Here is a 17124-nt window from a genome sequence, read left to right as displayed (position 1 = left end):
CCTGGGCAAGATGGTGAAACCCTGTCTCTACTAAAAAATACAAAAATCAGCTGGACATGGTGGCACACGCCTGTAATCCCAGCTACTCAGGAGGCAGAGGCAGAGAACTGCTTGAACCTGGGAGGTGGAGGTTGCAGTGGGCTGAGATTGTGCCACTGCACTCCAGCCTGGGTGACAGAGTGAGACTCTGTCTCAAAAAAGAAAAAATCAACGCAAAACAGGCACAGTGGCTCATGCCTATAATCTCAGCACTTTGGGAGGCCGAGGCAGGTGGGTCACTTGAGGTCAGGAGTTCAAGACCAGCCTGACCAACATGGTGAAACCCCATCTCTACTACAAATATAATAATTATCTGGGCATGGTGGCTCGTGCCTGCCTGTAGTTCTAGCTACTTGGGAGGCTGAGGTAGGAGAATTGCTTGAACCTGGGAGGCGGAGGCTGCATGATCTCATGAGCCAAGATCATGCCACTGTGTGGCCTCCTAACTCCCAGTGTCTGTTGGGGCAGCCTGGGCAGCCACAGAGCAAGACTCCATCTCAAGACAACAAATGCTCCACAGAACAGGCTGTTGGGGTGGATGTGCTACTAAGAACTGCAACTCCCACGCTATTGCCTCGAGGGTCACGGCTGCTGGCCCTATAGCCACAAAGTGACAGCCAATGCTTACTCGGTGCCTATCATAAGCCTGGTACTTTATGCATATTAGCTTTATATGAATCCTCACAGCCAAGTGAAGATTGTTGCAAGGCAAAGCAGTTGACTTTCTCAGTTTTTCCAAAGAGGAAACTGTGGCTGAGAAAGAGCTGGTGAGAGCGAACTTGCCTGCGTTTGGACAGCTGGTCAGGAGGAGGACAGGAATGTGAACCAAAGTCACCCTTCCTCTGATCTGCCTGCCCTTCTCTGCTCAATTCCTGGGAAGCAACTCTAAGAGGATCTGATGCTGGTGGACCGGCTGGACCATCGCCCTGGGGTCTGGCTCAGAGCTCCAGGGCTAACACCTGTCTGGCTGCCGCCCTGCGGAATTCTGGGAAAGAGGTAGTGCCACCTGCAGCCGTGAGAGGGTAGGGAGAGAGGGTGTGTGGGCGAGGGCTGGTGCGCCGGCAGCAGGCTGTGCAGCACAGCAGGAGGGGTGCCCCAACAGACACTTGGAGTTAGGAGACCGCACTGGGCCAGAGTGCCGCTCCCCAGCTTCGTGAGCGCAGACTGGACTGCGACGCTCGCCAGGTCTTCCCTTCCTCACCTGGAAACTACGGGAGGAGAGCTGGATAGCACGGCTCTGCTCTTCTTTAAGTTCTGAGTTATAATTACAATATACAAAGGAAAGAGATGAAAGAAGGTGGGGAGAGAAAAACTCAAGATACTCCTATTTCTTTAAATAACAGGAGTATTAGATGATACCATACTAATAAACAATACGGCCAGGTGCAGTGGCTCACACAGTCCCAGCACTTTGGGAGGCTGAGGTGGGCCGACCACTTGAGCCCAGGAGTTCGAGACCAGCCTGGGCAACATGGCAAAACCTCATCTCTACAAAAAATACAAGAATAGTCCTAGCTACTCGGGACGCTGAGGCAGGAGGTTTGCTTGAGCCCAGGAGGTGGAGGCTTAAATGAACCATGATTGTGATTAGACTCTAGCTTGGGCGATACAGCAAGACCCTGTCTAAAAATGAACAAATAAAATTCAAAATTAAAAAAAGACAAATAAATAAGAAATGTGGCACCCAAATCAACTGTTTCTTTTTTTAGAGTCTCAGAAGACTATTGCTCAGTAAACAGATTTATTCATCCTCTTTAAGTCAAAAGATGAAAGAGCAGAGTAGAAGGAAATGCTTTTGGCTCCTGGGGATGTGGGGATGTGTTAGGGTCGCCTGCCTCCCTCTTCTTCTCCGGGTAGTAACCACCGTGGGGTGGTTTTTGGGGTTCACAGAGGGGCTCATCCAGGGTGCACGTCAGCGAAGCTCAAGAGACACGCTGAGAATGCGGCGGCCACTGTGCTCCTGCGGGGGCTGAGCCCCACCAGCTCTGCAGAGACCTTCAGCTCCTCTGAAGGATGCTCAGGAAGAGGCCTGGAAGCTGCTTCTACTGGGAGGTGGCTGCAAACCAATGCGCCTCTAGGTGGTCACATGAAAGGCCACAGACGCAACCCACACTGCGACTTAATTTATGGGTCCACAAAGCAATTGACATTGCTGTTTTTTTTTTTTTTTTGAGACAGAGTTTCACTCTTGTTACCCAGGCTGGAGTGCAATGGCGCGATCTCGGCTCACCGCAACCTCCGCCTCCTGGGTTCAGGCAATTCTCCTGCCTCAGCCTCCTGAGTAGCTGGGATTACAAGCACGTGCCACCATGCCCAGCTAATTTTTTTTGTATTTTTAGTAGAGACGGGGTTTCACCATGTTGACCAGGATGGTCTCGATCTCTTGACCTCGTGATCCACCCGCCTCGGCCTCCCAAAGTGCTGGGATTACAGGCTTGAGCCACCGCGCCCGGCGACACTGCTGTTTTTTAACTGATATTTAAAATTCAGATTTTTACTCTAACTGAAGTAGCAGCAAAACGTGCCACATTTTAAGATGACTGCAGAAGACGGCAGCCAGTTCTTTCTTACTTGTTCCAGTGGGTCTTTGAGTTGCGGTACAGGGAGGGAAACATGATGGGCAGAATCTTCGCTGCGTTGTCACTGATCAAACTCATGATGTATTCGTTGTTCCAGTAATAGAGCGCTCGCTCTGCCACCTGAAAAACAAACGCGGGTGACTTGCTGGAGGTTGTGCCTGAGACACGGGGCAGCTGTCTTTGCTGTTACACCTGTGAGTCGGGTAATGAATTACCTTGGACCAGAAAGTTACGATTATTTCTATAAATTCAAAATATTCTAGACTGTCACCCTGAAGAGGCTTCAACAAAGAGGAGGATAATTTCCTGTACATCAAGGAATCAAGAACACTGTCACATATTTCTCCACTTATTCAATAAACATTTATGCTGGACGCTGGTTAGATGCTGAGGAGACTACTCAAAGGAGGTTGTTCCACCCATCGGCCCGCCTCCCCTGGTCAGCTCTAGTGTGTGTGTTGTGTTCTGCTGAGCGTTCAGCACTGAGCAAGGCAAGGCAGAAATCCCTGCCTCCATGGAGCTCACATCCTTGTGGGGAGGAGACAGGTGATGGATGATTATTAATTTACAAGAAACGGTTAAGTCACATGCAAAGAGCAGCAGGGCAGGGGGACAGGCAATGTGTGTGGGGTTGGGTGGCTTCAGTGCAGAGGAGGTAACTTCTGAGTGAGGACCAGAGGGAGGAGAGGTCCAGAGTTGTCAGCAAGGGGCTGGCTGAGGACCACTGCAGAGGGCAGTAAGGGCATGAACGAGAGCAGGTAGGGGAACAGGGCCCGAGTGCATTGGCCCTTACTCACGGGAAGCCACTGGCGGTTCCCCTATGTTTTTTTTTTTTTTTGAGACAGAATTTCGCTCTGTCACCCAGGCTAGAGTGCAGTGGCCCCATCTTGACTCACTGCAACCTCCACCTCCTGGGTTCAAGTGATTCTCCTACCTCAGCCTCCCAAGTGGCTGGGATTACAGGCATGCACCATCACGCCTCACTAATTTTTGTATTTTTAGTAGAGATGAGATTTTGTCATGTTGATCAGGTTGGTCTTGAACTCCTGACCTCAGGGGAAAAAAAATCTAAAAATTAAGAATGAGCAGGGTACAGTGGCTCATGCCTGTAATCCCAGCACTTTGGGAGGCTGAAGTGGGCAGATTTACGAGGTTGGGAGTTTAAGACCAGCCTCGTCAATATTTTGAAACTCCATCTCTACTAAAAATAGAAAAATTAGCTGGGGTAGTGGTACACGCCTGTGGTTCCAGCTACTTGGAGGCTGAGGCAGGAAAATCACTTGAACCTGGGAGGTGGAGTTTGCAGTGAGCTGAGATTGTGCTACTGTACTCCAGCCTGGGTGACAGACCAAAACTCTGTCTAGAAAAAAAAAAAAAAAGAATTAGTTGGCCTTATGTATATGTGTCTGGAAAAAAATCTGGAATGTACTCTGTGCTGATCAAGTCCTCCAAGAAGCAGAAGCCAAGATGGGTGCAAGCATGTTTGAGAGACACGGATGAGGGTGAGGAGGGGGCTGGGCCTGCAGCTGAAGGCCAAGGGGGTCCTGGCGCTGATCTCCTTGATTGGAGGTGTGGCGGGCTGCCCTGGCAGCCCTCATGCTCCGTTCTCCGCAGGGACATGAAGGTTTCTGTGACCTGGAGCCGGGCGCGGTGGCTCAAGCCTGTAATCCCAGCACTTTGGGAGGCCGAGGCGGGTGGATCACGAGGTCGAGAGATCGAGACCATCCTGGTCAACATGGTGAAACCCCGTCTCTACTAAAAATACAAAAAACTAGCTGGGCGTGGTGGCGCATGCCTGTAATCCCAGCTACTTAGGAGGCTGAGGCAGGAGAATTGCCTGAGCCCAGGAGGCGGAGGTTGCGGTGAGCCGAGATCGTGCCATTGCACTCCAGCCTGGGTAACAAGAGCGAAAACTCCGTCTCAAAAAAAAAAAAAAAAAAGAAAAGGTTTCTGTGACCTGTAGAGCAGCAGTCAAGCCCCTGGCAGCTGCACAGCCCCCGTGGCTCTGCTGTCCCCACCTGGAATTCTCTTCCTCCTTGCCCTGTCACATGCTTTTATTCAAAACAGCACATCATGAGTTCGCTGGTCCCTGTCTTCTCTTCCAAGTATAAAGTTACCTATATCGATAGCTCATTTTTCATTTGGGGAAGGGGTTCGAATTTTCAGGACACTCCCCACAACTGCCAGTCTCTCCTTGGCATGCCAACACCCTGTGCTACGGCCAGGCTTCTGTGGCGCTAGTCTCTGTGGTTTCTAGGAAACCATGTTCCTTTGTGCAAAGTGCTTGCACTGAAAGTCTTGAAAAACACTATTTTCTCTGTAGGCCAGGATTGATGAAAAAAAAAAAACCCCACAAAACCCAAAATATCATTTTCCTTTCCTAGTTCCTAATGTGAAAACTCACAGAAGTTTATAAAGTGAAAATAAGCTGAATGTTTGTAACAGAAGAGATGACACCACGGTGGCGCCTTCCGTGAACCCGGCTCAGCCTGGCCTCATTCACTGTGGTGCCCAGGCTCCAGGGCGCCTCACTCTTCTACCACTTGCCTTCTTGTCTTAGTTTTGTCTTTTCAAAACCATCTTGAAAGGTTCAATTCGGAGGACCTCACTCTTGCGGACCTTTTCTAGCCACTTAAGACTTGTGTGAAGGTAGCTGCCCACGTGCTTCTGAAAGCCTGCTGCACACGCCACCTGGCCCTTCACGGTCAGCTGTAAAGTGGTGGTATGCCACGGTCACCCTCTCCCACTGTGGGGCCTGCTCCCTGGGCACTGGGAGGCCCTGCTCATTTTGTGCCTATTTTCACTTTGTTCATGATGAGTGCACAATACATGTCCGCTCAGTGATGCAAAAGGACAGGTGGTGAGCACGTCCGACAGAGGCAGGCAGGCCGGGAGGGCCGGTGGGGGACAGCCTTCGAAAGAGGCGATGAGCCGAGGCTGGCTTAAGGGTTAAGGAAATTGGGGAAAGGAAGTGGAAGGAGGCTCTGACAATGGCAGTCCTCTGGCACAGGAATGCGGCAGTGACACAAGTCAGAGCTATTATTCCAAAGGGTAAAGGAGACAGATTTACACAATGTGAGGAATCACGCGCCTCAGCAGCAAGAGCTCTCAGAGCCGAGGCTCCGATCACCTGCCGTCTCTCAATAGTGATGCTCAGATGTGGAAAAGAAGGTTTTATGAACTTGGAAGCACACTGAACATGAAGACAAGATGGCTTTATAGAGACGCCAGATGACTGGTCTCACTGAGAAAAAATATTCGGCAGAGGGGACAAGACGTGCAAGGGCATTCTACAGAATCCCAGTTGCACATTGTATTTGAAGGATAATTAAAGTAAAAACTTGGATTTTACCTTTAAATTGCATGAGAAGCACACCATGGCCAGCTACACATGGAACTTCTCCTTTCCAAAACAAATGTGGAAATCATTAGAATCGGCTCTCCCTGAGCCCCACATACCTGGAAGTGTGGGCTGGAGACACACTTTGCCAACTGCCGGAAGAGGGGCTCCATGATCTTCACAAATTCTGATGGCTCAATTACATCTAAAATCTCTTCTAATTCATTTAAGAACATTACTTCTTTTGGACTGTGAGTCTTTGGCCAGTATTTGAGAAGTGCCATCACCACCTACAAAAGAAATGACACATGGAGTGCCTGATGCCCACGAGGCCCCCACACCTGCAAGCAAGCCGTCTGCTTCCACGGAGGTGGCCCCGCTGCCAAGCAACCCGGGAAGATGGTGCCACCTTCCTTAAAGGAGGAACAGGGACTCAGTAATTGTACGTGATTGTCTATAGTTAGAGAAATGGGTATGTCTGTCTGGTTATCTAACCATTTGATCAATCAATGTATTTAGAGATGGGTCACACTATGTTGTCCAGGCTGGGCTTGAATTTCTGGGTTCAAGGGATCCTCCTGCTTCAGAACTGAGTAGCTGGGACAACAAGCATGCACCACCTGCCTGGCTTAACTTTACATACTTCGGAAATTACACATTTTAACTTATATAACCCCTCTCTCTGATCAAACACTATTTCAGTAAGAGTCCTTTCCTTTTAGTAAAAAAAGAAAAAACAATAAGCAGTTAGGATAGTTTAGAAAAAATAAGATCAATGGAGAAAACACAGAGCATATCAATTCATATGAGTATTTAATGTGGAAGTGGCCGGTACTGAAACTGTCTGCCAAATATACATAATCCATTTCTTTCCCAAATTTACCAACCATCCATATGTATTTATACACAAACATAGATGCTTTCGTATGCATAGACTGTTTTCAGCTATGTTAAAATATATCAAAGAGTGGTGTGAACTGAGCTGACCTTGTTAACCCACACCTGCAGGTGCTGTGCCGGGACCCCGGGCAGGGCCTGCTGTGCTGTCTGGGCGCACACCTGCGGGCGTCCACTACAACTGCCTGAGCAGTACTGGGCCTGCAGTGAGCAGGCGGCAGTGGTAGCTGTAGCCAGGACGGCCACCACCCAGGGGGTCTGTGCTACCAGCTCTCTGCCAGGCACAGCCCGATTTTCCCTGCTTGTGGATAGTGGATGGTTTATGCTCCTTGGCCAAGTCAGACAGCTAGAAAGGATTTCCACTGGGCAACCTTTCTTTCTTTATATGTTCCTGTAGTTACCAAATGTCCTACCACAATCACACCAGTACAAAATACTCAATCTGACTCAATGCGGATTGAATAATATTTTTAGACTTTAGCCATCTTAGTTCTAAAAAAGTACTACAATCCAAAACAGGTATTTACATATAAAGTGCATATGTATCTGCTTGCACACATAAATTGTACAAGTGTAATCCGTTTCGTTAAAGTGGCTGTTTGGCCTAGTCCCAGCAACATCGTCAAGCTTCCACCCCAGCTCCTGTGCTGTAGAATTGCAGCAAATGCTGGCCCTTGGGACCGCCTGGTTGTTTTCACTCACTAGTTATTTCTGGTTCAGTAAATCACACCAACACATACTCAGCAGGCCAGCCTTTTAATCACTACAGGGATTTTTTAAAAAGGTGGACATTTAACTTCCATTCAGAAAAATTTTGTTTTGATGCTTTGGCATTTGGGCTCCCAGATAATTTTTTATGATATTACACTTTATTTATTTATTTATTTATTTTGAGACGGAGTTTCGCTCTTGTTACCCAGGCTGGAGTGCAATGGCGCGATCTTGGCTCACCACAACCTCCGCCTCCTGGGTTCAGGCAATTCTCCTGCCTCAGCCTCCCGAGTAGCTGGGATTACAGGCACGCCCCACCATGCCCAGCTAATTTTTTGTATTTTTAGTAGAGACGGGGTTTCACCATGTTGACCAGGATGGTCTCGATCTGTTGACCTCATGATCCACCTGCCTCGGCCTCCCAAAGTGCTGGGATTACAGGCGTGAGTCACCGCGCCCAGCCGATATTACACTTTATAAAACTCCAAAATCTACTTAAAAAAGGAAGTAAGGCTGGGTGTGGTGGCTCACACATGTAATCTCAGCACTTTGGGAGGTCGAGGTGGGAGGACTGCTTGAGCCCAGGAGTTTGAGACCAGCTTAGGCACCCTGGTGTGGCCCTGTCTCTACAAAAAAATCTAAAAATTAGCCTGGTGTGGTGATGTGCACCTGTGGTCCCAGCTACTCGAGAGACTAAGGTGGGAGAACTGCTTGAGCCCAGGAAGTTGAGGCTGCAGTAAGCCATGATTGCACCACTAGACTCCAAGATTCAAACAAACAAACAAAACCCCCCCAAATTCCAAATAAAACGGAAGTGCTGAGAGTTTTGAAGTCTGACATAAAAATCTACCACACAAGTGTCTTAAAAGGGAATTATTTCTAAACATGCATCATTTAATGATCCTCCTAGCTCAAAACTATTTAATAAGTACTTACTGCGTTTCTACTACACTCTGTTGGAATCACTATTAAGGACACAGCAGATGCAAATCACTTCCTATGTCTATTTCTCTTCATTTGTCAAACGGAATTTTATTAGGAGAAGTATGTTAATTTTTGAACTAGACAAAAAAATCAATTTAGCGATTCCATTCCTCTGGAAAAGGTATCATTTCTGGGATCAGATTCACACACGGGCCTTCCTTCTCACATTGTCTGGAATGAGCTGTGACCAGCAGCAGCTATCTCGCCGCCTCCATGTGGCCGTGCTTTGCGGAGGAGGGTGTCTGCTCAGGGAATGCTAATCCGAGGCAACAATGGCCGTGTGCCGCGGGGTGCTGGGCGCTGCACGAGGCCCGGAGTTTTCCTTTGGAAGCCCAAGGACTGCCCGTTCCTTGGAGAGGGCTGGCAAGCCAGTGGCCCCAGCCTTGAGTTTTGGGGAGCCCCCATCCTGTCCTGGCAGACCAAGGAGAAAGAAGAGTTGCTACCATGCCAGGAATTAAAACGGGATGAGCCTAAAGAGGCAGGTGGGTGAACACGGAACAGTTTTACTGCTGTAAAATCTCTGATGAGGTTCTGTTCTTACAACAGAGAAAGTGTTTCATGTGCCCAGAAAGCCTGTGAGCACTGTACACAATCAGCAAACGAAAAATACCAACTGCAGACTGCCAATAGGGCAACACGTGTCCTTCAGATCTCAGACTTTTCAGTGGATCTTACTTAAACATTCCTGAGCCTGGACACTTGATGGCTTTGGGTCCCTTTGGTGCAGGCCTGTGAGATGGACGTAGACACCAGGTGTCCTCAGTGCTACCGCGCAGATACACACCTGCACAAAAGCCTAAACTTTGATCTTATTATCAACAAGCTTTCAATGCTGAAGCAAGGCAAAACGGCCTTTGAGTTTTCATAAAATAGGCATTTCAAAAGAGGAAATTTACTGCAATGAGGGTCTGAATGTTTTTAACATGTAGGAAATTAAATCTGCTTCTAAAGCCAGGACAGTACTATTACATTAGCTGTGCAGCAGAAAACTAAGCTAAGTATTCTGGGTTGGAACATCGGGGCCTGGGTTGGCAGGGTTTGCACCTTCTTTGCACTGGTGCCAAGTCAGAGTCCTGCATGTAACATTCATGCTGGAAGGACCCCACTGAAGCTGCAACCAGTCTCTTACCCTTGCAAAGTTATATTCACTTTATTTACTATATTAGTGGGAATTAAAAACACAAACGTTCTCTGCTTTTATGTTACTTAGAGATAGAAGAGAGAATAGGGTGAGCCCTCTGGAGGAGGATTAGGGTTCAGGCTGACAGTAGATGGCAGAATAGAGATGCTAGGGGCTTAGGTGGGGGCAGCCTTTCTCTGTGGTAAATGCAATGTTGCTTTTGGCGAATTCTTCAGGATTTTTTGTACGAGAAATTACAAAAGAAAGACAAATTACGAAAGAAAAGCATAAAGAAAAATTATGAAAGAAAACTTTGCATAGTTTTTTTTTTTTTGAGACGGAGTTTTGCTCTGTTGCCCAGGTTGGAGGGCAATGGCGTGATCTTGGCTCACTGCAACTTCCGCCTTCCAGGTTTAAGCAGTTCTCCTGCCTCAGCCTCCCGAGTAGCTGGGATTATAGGCATGTGCCATCATGCCTGGCTAATTTTGTATTTTTAGTAGAGATGGGGTTTCTCCATGTTGATCAGGCTGGTCTTGAACTCCTGACCTCAGATGATCCACCTGCCTTGGCCTCCCAAAGTGCTGGGATTACAGGTGTGAGTCACTGCACCTGGCCCTGCACACTTAAAAAAAAATTCTCTCCTTCTGTATCTTTCTTTACTTTCTATTTTTATTTACTTATTTGAGACAGGGTCTTGCTCTGCCACTCAGGACGGCACTCTAGCCTTGACCTCCTGGGCTTAAGCAATCTTTCCACTTCAGCCTCTTGAGTAGCTGGGACCACAGGTACATGTCACCATGCCCGGCTAATTAAAAAAAAATTTTTTTTTTCCTTTGGAGAGAGGAGGTCTCACTATATTGCTCAGGCTGGTCGCAAACTCCTGGCCTCAAGGAATCCTCCTGCCTTGGCCTCCCAAAGTGCTGGGATTAGGAGTATGTGCCACCTTGCTCAGCTCTTTTTCATTTTTGAATAGGAGAAGATGGGAGAGGAGAGGAGAGATAATTTTTTTTTAACATATTACTTTCTCAAGTAAAACCTCTGTGATAGTTAAAACTGAGTTTCAACTTGATTGGACTGAAGGATGCAAAGTATTGATCCTGGGTGTGTCTGTGAGGGTGTTCCCAAAGGAGATTCACATTTGAGTCAGTGGCTAGGAAAGGCAGACCCACCCTTGATCTGGGTGGGCACCATCTAATCAGCTGCCAGCAAGGCCAGAATAAAAGCACACAGAAGAACATGGAAGGACTAGACGGGCCTAGCCTCCAGCCTCCATCTTTCTCCTGTGCTGGATGCTTCCTGCCCTCGAACATTGGACTCCAAATTCCTCAGCTTTGGGACTTGGACTGGCTTCCTTGCGCCTCAGAGCCTGTAAACGGCCTATTGTGGGATCTTGTAATCATGTGAGTTAATACTCCTTAATAAACTCTCTCTGTATCTACCCTATTAGTTCTGTCCCTCTAGAAAACCCTAATACAACCTCTTCGCCGGGTGCAGTGGCTTACATCTGTAATCACAGCACTTTGGGAGGTCGAGGTATCACCTGAGGTCAGAAGTTTGAGACCAGCCTGGCCAGCATAGCAAAACCACATCTCTACTAAAAATACAAGAATTAGCCGGGTGTGGTGCTGTGAGCCTATAGTCCTAGCTACTTGGGAGGCTAAGGCAGGAAAATTTCTTGAACCCACGGGGTGGAAGTTGCAGTGAGCCAAGATCATGCCACTGCACTCTAGCCTGGGTGACAGAGTGAGATCCTATCTCAAAAAAACCCCAAAAACAACAACAAAAACCAACTTCTCACTCTTGAGTTTGGAGAAGACCTTAAATACAGGCAGAGGAGGAGTTAAGGCGTGTAACTGCTGTAAAAAATACAGTAAAAAAAAAAAATCCCTAATAAGTTTTATTCTTTTCTTTCTTTTCTTTCTTTTTTTTTTTTTTGAGACAGAGTTTCGCTCTTGTTATCCAGGCTGGAGTGCAATGGCGCGATCTCGGCTCACTGCAACCTCCACCTCCTGGGCTCAGGCAATTCTCCTGCCTCAGCCTCCTGAGTAGCTGGGATTACAGGCACGTGCCACCATGCCCAGCTAATTTTTTGTATTTTTAGTAGAGACGGGGTTTCACCATGTTGACCAGGATGGTCTCGATCTCTCAACCTAGTGATCCACCCGCCTCGGTCTCCCAAAGGGCTGGGGTTACAGGCTTGAGCCACCGCGCCCGGCCTCCCTAATAAGTTTTATTAACACCATCTCATTTTTCTTTTTCCTACCTAGACATGTCTTCAGTCAGCTAAGGAGAATAAAAGTTACACCTCCTGAACCTAAACCTTGATTGTGCTTGATGCTGAAGTGTGATGAGATTTGCTACATTTCCTTGGGAGCTCCCCAAAATCTCAGGCAGAGGCTTCTGGGGGCTGGAGGGAGAGCGTGCAGGGACGTGTCGCTCCACGAGGGCCCGGCAGGGCAGGGTAGGCCCAGCTCACAGCTCTGTAGCCCCTGCTGCCTCTGCAGCTGCAGTATAAGAAGAGCTCTTCTTGAATTTTGTGGGTGAAATGGAGGGAAACTACACATAGAATTTAAAAGCTTCAAGAAAGCAGAGACTAGAGCCAGCTTAACTCAGAAATTCAATGTTAAGAATTTCTCATGTAATTTCACTATAAAAATTACAATGTAACAAGAGAACTGTGAAAGACAGAAAGGGCCCAGGAGTGACAAGACCTATATTTTCTAGTCTTAACTGTGACTTTTAAAAGAGCATTCAAACATTTGAATTGGCTCCTAACATTCCTTGACACTCAAATAATTAAAAAAAAAAAAAAAACAAACCCAATTTAAAAAATGGGCAATGGATTTAAATGGACATGTCTGCAAAGAAGATATATATAATTTTTTGTGCGTGACAGGGTTTTACTCTCTTGCCCAGGCACACACCATCATGCCTGGCTAATTTTTGCATTTTTTTGTAGAGATGGGGTTTCACCATGTTGCCCAGGCTGCTCTCCAACTCTTGGGCTCAAGCGATTCTCCCATCTCAGCCTCCGGAGTGATGGGATTACAGGTGTGAGCCACCACACCTGGCCAAGAAGATATAAAAATTTTGGTCAGCAAGCACTGAATAGATGCTCAACATTCTTAGTCATTAGTGAACTGCAAATCAAAACCACACAAGATACTGCATCCAACTGCTAAGATGGCTATAATGAAAACAACAGGTCAGGCATGGTGGCTCACACCTGCAATCCTAGCGTGAGGGAGGCTGAGGCAGGTAGATCACCTGAGGTCAGGAGTCTGAGACCAGCCTGGCCAACATGGTGAAACTGTCTCTACTAAAAATACAAATATTAGCCAGGAGTGGTGGCGGGCACCTGTAACTCCAGCTACTCAGGAGGCTGAGGTAGGAGAATCGCTTGAACCCAGGAGGCGGAGGTTGCGGTGAGCCGAGATCGTGCCATTGCACTCCAGCCTCGGCGATACAGTGAGACTTTGTCTCAAAAAATAAAAAATAAAAAGTAAACAACAGCAGCAGCAGGAGCAGCAAGCACCGGTGAGGAGGCAGGAAACGGGAGCCTTTGTGCACCGCTGTGGGGACTGTAAACAGGGCCGTCGCTGTGGAACACAGCATGCTGGTTCGTCCAACAGCTAAACATGCAATTACCATGTGATTCAGCAATTCCTTTGGATATATATCCAAAGGAATTGAAAACAGGATCCATAACAAATATTCGTACGCCAGGATACAAATAGCCACATTATTCGTAATAGCTAAAAAGTGGGAAGAACCCAAGTGTACACTGAAAACACAACAGGTAAACACAATGTGCTCTATCCACACGGTAGAACAGCACTCAGCCGCGACGAGGAGTGAAGCTTTGATACACAGCACGAGGAAGAACCCTGGAAGACATGACGCTGCGTGAAATAAGCCCGCTGCAAAAGGACAAGCGTTTTATGATCACCTAGAGTGGTCAAATTCATAGATAAAGCAGATTACACGTTAGGGAGGCCTGGAGGTTAGCAGGGGCCAGAGCGAAGAGGAATGGGGAGTTACTGTTTAATGGGTAGAATTTCTGCTTGGGATGATGACAAAGCTTGGGAAATAGTGAAATGGTTGCACGACATTATGAATGTAATTAACGCTGGCGAACTGTACATTAACATGGTTAAAATCACGAATTTTATATGTATCGTATCACAATTTTAAAAAATTCAAAATGTAACATACCAAAAATCTTTGAATTGTACTCTTTAAATGGATGAATTGCTTGGTATGCGAATTATATCTCAATACAGTTGTTTCAAAAAATATTTAAATATGCTTAAACTGGCACCTGACATGTCTGGCTTTGTTAACACTGGCTATGATAGCCTTTTTATTTTTTATTTTTATTTATTTACTGTTTTGAGATGGAGATTCACTCTTGTTGCCCAGGTTGCAGTGCAATGGTGCAATCTTGGCTCACTGCAACCTCTGCCTCCCAGGTTTAAGCGATTCTCCTGCCTCAGCCACCCGAGTAGCTGGGATTATAGGCATTTGCCACCACGTCCAGCTAGTTTTGTATTTTTAGTAGAGATGGGGTTTCTCCGTTTTGGTCAGGCTGCTCTTTTTTTTTTTTTTTTTTGAGACGGAGTTTCGCCCTTGTTGCCCAGGCTGGAGTGCAATGGCACGATCTCGGCTCACCGCAACCTCCGCCTCCTGGGTTCAGGCAATTCTCCTGCCTCAGCCTCCTGAGTAGCTGGGATTACAGGCACGCACCACCATGCCCAGCTAATTTTTTGTATGTTTAGTAGAGACGGGGTTTCACCATGTTGACCAGGATGGTCTTGATCTCTTGACCTCGTGATCCACCCGCCTCGGCCTCCCAAAGTGCTGGGATTACAGGCTTGAGCCACCGCGCCTGGCTGGTCAGGCTGCTCTTGAACTCCCGATCTCAGGTGATCCACCTGCCTTGGCCTCCCAAAGTGCTGGGATTACAGGCGTGAGCCACTGCACCCAGCCCTGGTAGCCTTTTTATTTTTAATAAACATAAAATGTTAAGAAAATTACAAATCCTTTCATATAATTATGGAGGCTGGAAAAAAATTTACAAATCCACCCACTGAACAGCAGTAATCTAATGTTGACTTGTGATTCAATGATCATAAAACAGTTACAGTGTAACCTGGAAAGTATTTTCAAGATGGTAAAACCTCTTCCTTACAACAAGAATTTCAAACCCTAACTATAATTCCTCTGATCATAATCAGTTCAATATGTTGTCACACCAAGCAGATGTGAAACTACGAAATTACACACTAAAATTGAGTGGCTGCGACCGCCCAAGTGCTTTACATTTAAAAGAGTAAAGTGCAATGAGGGATGAGGCGGCCATCTCATTACATAAAATAATCACTGCAATAAAGGAACCTACAACTAAAGTCACTTTACTTTGAAAGCCTATCACCCCTGAATGAAATCAACCTGTTTATTAGTATTGCAATTTAAGATGAAAAAGTCTGAATGGCAATTTGGGGAATCAGATGTTGTAATATTTACATTTAGTGAAATACACACATCTTACAATACGAGCTAGCAACGGTACTTACTGGTTCCGTGAGGGTGCTGTCCTTCTCTAAAAACTGCACTACACAGTACGCCAGCTAAAAAGTAAAAGGAGAAACAGCATTAACATTTCAACACAGAAATGCTGCTGTGCTTTTCCTAGAATCTTCATTAAACACCTTCCTATGGCAAGACAAGGACCCACAGTACAGACAAAGCCATTGTGTAATTCTGATGTTGCCCCCAGGGTGTGCCACCCCAACCGCCCGGCAGGCCCCACAGGAGGCTCTGAGTGGGACTTTCAGGGAGGAAGCCCAGGAGCAATGACCAACAGATAAATCTTTCCCCATTAATTGGTGATAGATCAGAAAGGTGAAACATAAAAATAAGAAAAATAAATCAGAAGACAGTCTTTCTAGTGTAAACTATCACTAAGTCAATCCTGTATGATGGGGATTTTGTCGTGGTCCTTGAGATTACAATCCACAAGTAATCTAAAAGCAGGGAAAACAAATTACAATCTGGTTCCATCTTAAATCTCTCAACTATTAATTTCTTTTGTTCAACAATTAATATGATAATCTGACTGGATGCAAAGATATGACCAGTTAAGAGCAGTTGGAGAAAATAAGTATTTCCTAGGAAGAATCAATTAAAGAATGTACTTTTTGGCTGGGCCCGGTGGCTCACGCCTGTAATCCCAGCACGCTGGGGGGCCGAGGTGGGCAGATCACGAGGTCAGGAGTTCAAGACCATACTGCCCAACATGGTGAAACCCTGTCTCTACTAAAAAATACAAAAATTAGCTGAACATGGTGGCTCGTGCCTATAGTCCCAGCTACTCGGGAGGCTGAGGTAGGAGAATTGCCTGAACCGGGACCCAGGAGGCAGAGGTTGCAGTTAGCTGAGATGGGACCACTGCACTCCAGCCTGGGCTACAGAGCGAGACTCCATCTCAAAAAAAAAAAAAAAAAAAAAAATGTACTTTTTGTCATTTAGCCCCTACCACAAGCCCTGAAAGTCGGGTGTGGCATAAAGGAGCCTTGTGCGCTCCTAGGCCTGTGCTGGGGTATGACTGCTCAGTGCCTGGCCCAGTGACAGTTGAAAGTGAACAAAGACACTGACTGCAGCCAAAGGGTGAAAGAAAACCAAATCTAGGTCAATGTAGCCCGTTAACCACTTAAAGTTTTCAGCACAGCTGTACTTACATTGCTATAGTTTTAAACATTCACAGTTTTAGTTTATTTATTTTTGATATGCAGTTTTGCTTTTTACCCAGGCTGGAGTGCAATGTCGTGATCTCGACTCACTGCAGGCTCTGCCTCCCAGGTTCAATCGATTCTCCTGCCTCAGCCTCCTGAGTAGCTGGGATCACATGCATGTGCCACCATGCCCGGCTAGTTTGTATTTTTAGTAGAGGCGGGGTTTCTCCATTTGGTCAGGCTGGTCTAGAACTCCCAACCTCAGGTGATCTATCTGCCTCGACCTCCCAAAGTGCTGGGATTAGAGGCAGCTTTTATTTTTTTAAAAAACACTCTTTTTTTTTTTTGAGACGGAGTTTCACTCTTGTTACCCAGGCTGGAGTGCAATGGCGCGATCTCAGCTCACCGCAACCTCCGCCTCCTGGGTTCAGGCAATTCTCCTGCCTCATCCTCCCGAGTAGCTGGGATTACAGGCACGCGCCACCATACCCAGCTAATTTTTTTATATTTTTAGTAGAGACGGGGTTTCACCATGTTGACCAGGATGGTCTCGATCTCTTGACCTCGTGATCCACCCGCCTCGGCCTCCCAAAGTGCTGGGATTACAGGCGTGAGCCACCGCGCCCGGCCTAAAAACACTCTCATAGGCCATTCATTGGCCATGGACCTAAATAGGCTTTTCTCTTTAAGGTACTGAATTTCGATAATATTACAGAAAAC

The 17124-nt window shown here is 46.8% G+C and overlaps 1 protein-coding gene across 9 annotated transcripts in view; it reads right to left on the bottom strand.

Moving 5' to 3' along the window:
• The window catches only part of PPP2R5C (protein phosphatase 2 regulatory subunit B'gamma), a 175825-nt gene that overhangs the window by 18750 nt on the left and 139951 nt on the right, over positions 1–17124 (bottom strand). For all 9 annotated transcript variants that reach the window (XM_039462803.2, XM_039462806.2, XM_039462804.2 and 6 more), the window contains 3 exons: positions 15247–15300; positions 6078–6248; positions 2611–2738 (listed from right to left, as the gene is read on the bottom strand). In XM_039462803.2, coding sequence (XP_039318737.1) covers positions 2611–2738; positions 6078–6248; positions 15247–15300 — 353 coding nt within the window. The remainder of the gene's footprint in view (positions 1–2610; positions 2739–6077; positions 6249–15246; positions 15301–17124) is intronic.

The sequence above is a fragment of the Saimiri boliviensis genome, chromosome 2, assembly GCF_048565385.1.
Source record: "Saimiri boliviensis isolate mSaiBol1 chromosome 2, mSaiBol1.pri, whole genome shotgun sequence".
NCBI classification, from domain to species: domain Eukaryota; kingdom Metazoa; phylum Chordata; class Mammalia; order Primates; family Cebidae; genus Saimiri; species Saimiri boliviensis.
The sequence above is the reverse complement of the archived record's forward strand: the minus strand, read 5'-3'. Positions and strand labels throughout refer to the sequence as shown.